A 2573-nucleotide genomic window follows, 5' to 3' on the forward strand; every position below is an offset into this window, starting at 1 on the left:
CTCAACCCCCCCGCCCCCCCCAGCCGCTCCCCAGCAGCCTGGGGCTCCAGGCCCCTCCCCAGCTCCGCTGCCCTTCTCTGGACATGCTCCAGCACCATATATATATGAACACACTCATCGCAACCCTCAGGGGAGCAGGACTTCTTGTTGGGAAGATGCTTTATAGTGAGCTGGAAGGGGGCTGGCTGCAGAGTCTGCAGGCCAAGGTGATACCCAAAGGCTGCTTCTCCCTTACTCCGTGAGAGCCACAAGCTGGTATAGGGTTCCCTTACCTGGGCACTGGCACTGGGATGTCCCCTTCATTGTCCCCCAGCATCTCCTTGAGGGCCTCCGCATTTGCTGAAGAGAGAGGAAAAAGGGAACATGTTGGCCAAAGAGGTCAGCAAGTCTCTGGGCCAGCCCTAGGGAATGCTCACCTTCATTCTGGATGATGCATCTCACGATCTTCTCCACAGTGTCCTCGTTCAGCTCCTCCTCTTCATCTGAAAAGAGAAAACGTGGCACTGAGGGCTGGGCTCTGGGCGCTCAGCTCGCCCGTCCCTCCCCAGGAGCAGCCACGTCAGTGGAGAGGTCGGGGAAGCCTTGTGTCCCCCATCACGCCAGGAAGCCCCTGGGGAACGTCAGATCCCTCACCCTGGAAAAGAAACGGCTAAAGCAGCAGCCATGTGTGCGAGGAGAGGGGGATCGTGTGGCTCCTCCAGAACTGGGGGGCATCCCATGAAACGAGTGGGAAGCGGGTTCAAAACAAGTTCAAAGAGAAGGCTCCTCTTGGGGACATTCCGGTCCTGGCGACCCTGGGTGCAAGATGCTGCAGGTGCTAAAACTCTCCAAGGGGAGAGAACTCTCCAAGTTCAGAGAAAAGAAACCCATTGGGGCCTGTTAAATATGGAGAAACCATCTCCGATGGAGAAAGCCCCAGAGCTACGCGCTGTTAAGAAGCTTAAAAGAGTATGCTGGGGAAACTTGGCTCGGTGTCTGCTCCGATGTGGCCTTCATCCCTGGGATTCATTGCAACCTGCTTCTGGCCACTGTTGGAGCCTCAGTGGGCTGGACCTTCAGCCCGGTCTGCAGTGCTATACGTTCCCGAGAGCCGGGCAGAGCGGCGGTCCGGTAGGAAGCTGCCCCAAAGAGCACGGTCAGGGGCTGCTGCTGCGCTCCGGGAAGACCACAGAGATGTTTCCTTGGGCTGCGGCAACTCCAGCGGGCAAAGCCAACCCTGGAACATCCAGATGCTGTCTCCATGGCACGTGCAGCCAAGTCATTGAAGCCAGAGGAGCAAATCCAAAGGCACCTGGAAGCTCCTGCTGCATCCGTGGGTGATCTGAGGGAGCCACATTTCCCTCCTGCGCACGAGAAGTGGCCGTGGGAGGTGCTGACCCTCCCGAGCGCTGCCAGCGGCACAGAGGAGCCGGAGGAGTTCTGTATCACCATTTGGCTGTTTTCCGGCAAGGACGCAGCCGGAGGAACGCGTTTTCTCCATTTCAGCAAAGACTCATGAAAACACGAAATGACGGAGCTTGCTTGGGCTGAGCTCTGGCTTGCACCCCCACTGGGTGCTGCAGTGGCTTCCCAATCCCGCACCCCAAGAGCCACTTGTAATGACCTGAAGTGATGGAAGAAGCCCTAAAGGTCCCCTTCCCGCGTGGGGCAGAAATCCCGAGGAAACACTCCTATTCCCCTGGCCTCACGAGCACAACAGGGACTAGAAGAGCCCATGAATGAAAGTGAACACCATGCTGGCCCCGTACCGGACCTCCAAATGCCAAAGGGGCAGAGGGGCAGCCCGTGCCCTGGCTGGGGATGCTTTCCTTGTAGGGGACATGGGTTATAATCCAGGCGCTGGGGATTTGGCAGGTCCTGGCTATTGATCAGAATTATTATTTGGTGATAACGCTGCTTTGGGAAGGGCCAGAGGCTGGCTCCCACCTCCCTGGCACCACCAGCCTTCACCAGCCTCCAGAGCCAGCAGATCAAGAGGGCTCTCCGTACCGCACGCTCGCGACCCCCAGGGAACGCCATGCTGCTCTCGCCACCCCATCCTCTTTTTTCCATCCCAGTGGCAGGCGATGGGTAACCCTCCCACCCCTAGGCCACACCCCAGAAGCGGGTTCAAGGAGCATCGGTCCATGCCAGCGAACAACAGCACCCAAGTCCCCGCTGAGCCCCAGTTGCCCCAGCACTCACTGCCCTGGAGCTCCGCCAGCACATCTTTGTTATCTGGGTCGAGCTCATCCCGGAAAGTCCGGCACCGGTAACCCTTCTTCTTCAGGACATGGCAGATCAGGAAACCCACCAGCCCCATGATGAAGAAGACGAGGACGAGGAGGAAGACCATAGACAGGCTGTGCTGGGGGTCTGACTCCCCATCGTCGGTGCTGTTCTGGTCTGACATGCGGATCTAGGAGAAGGGGGAAGGCAGATCAGAGACCCCGCTGCTCACCTCCCGCCAGGCTCCCCATGCCCATCCTCCTCCTCCTCTTCCTCCCGTCCACCTTGGGCTAGAGCCAGCTCCCGGCTCGGGGTGGGCTGCCAGGTCCATCGAGGAGCGGGCAGGCTGGGGGCGGCTCAGCACA

General features: G+C 59.3%; 1 protein-coding gene across 1 annotated transcript in view; it reads right to left on the bottom strand.

Moving 5' to 3' along the window:
• RELL2 (RELT like 2) overlaps positions 1-2573 on the bottom strand; it is a 14635-nt gene that overhangs the window by 8441 nt on the left and 3621 nt on the right. Inside the window, exons 2-4 of the mRNA XM_009633869.2 lie at positions 2185-2398; positions 417-482; positions 273-339 (exon numbers count right to left, since the gene is read on the bottom strand). Coding sequence (XP_009632164.2) covers positions 273-339; positions 417-482; positions 2185-2398 — 347 coding nt within the window. The remainder of the gene's footprint in view (positions 1-272; positions 340-416; positions 483-2184; positions 2399-2573) is intronic.

Source organism: Egretta garzetta, unplaced genomic scaffold (assembly GCF_000687185.1).
Source record: "Egretta garzetta isolate BGI_Z169 unplaced genomic scaffold, ASM68718v1 scaffold60, whole genome shotgun sequence".
NCBI classification, from domain to species: Eukaryota; Metazoa; Chordata; class Aves; order Pelecaniformes; family Ardeidae; genus Egretta; species Egretta garzetta.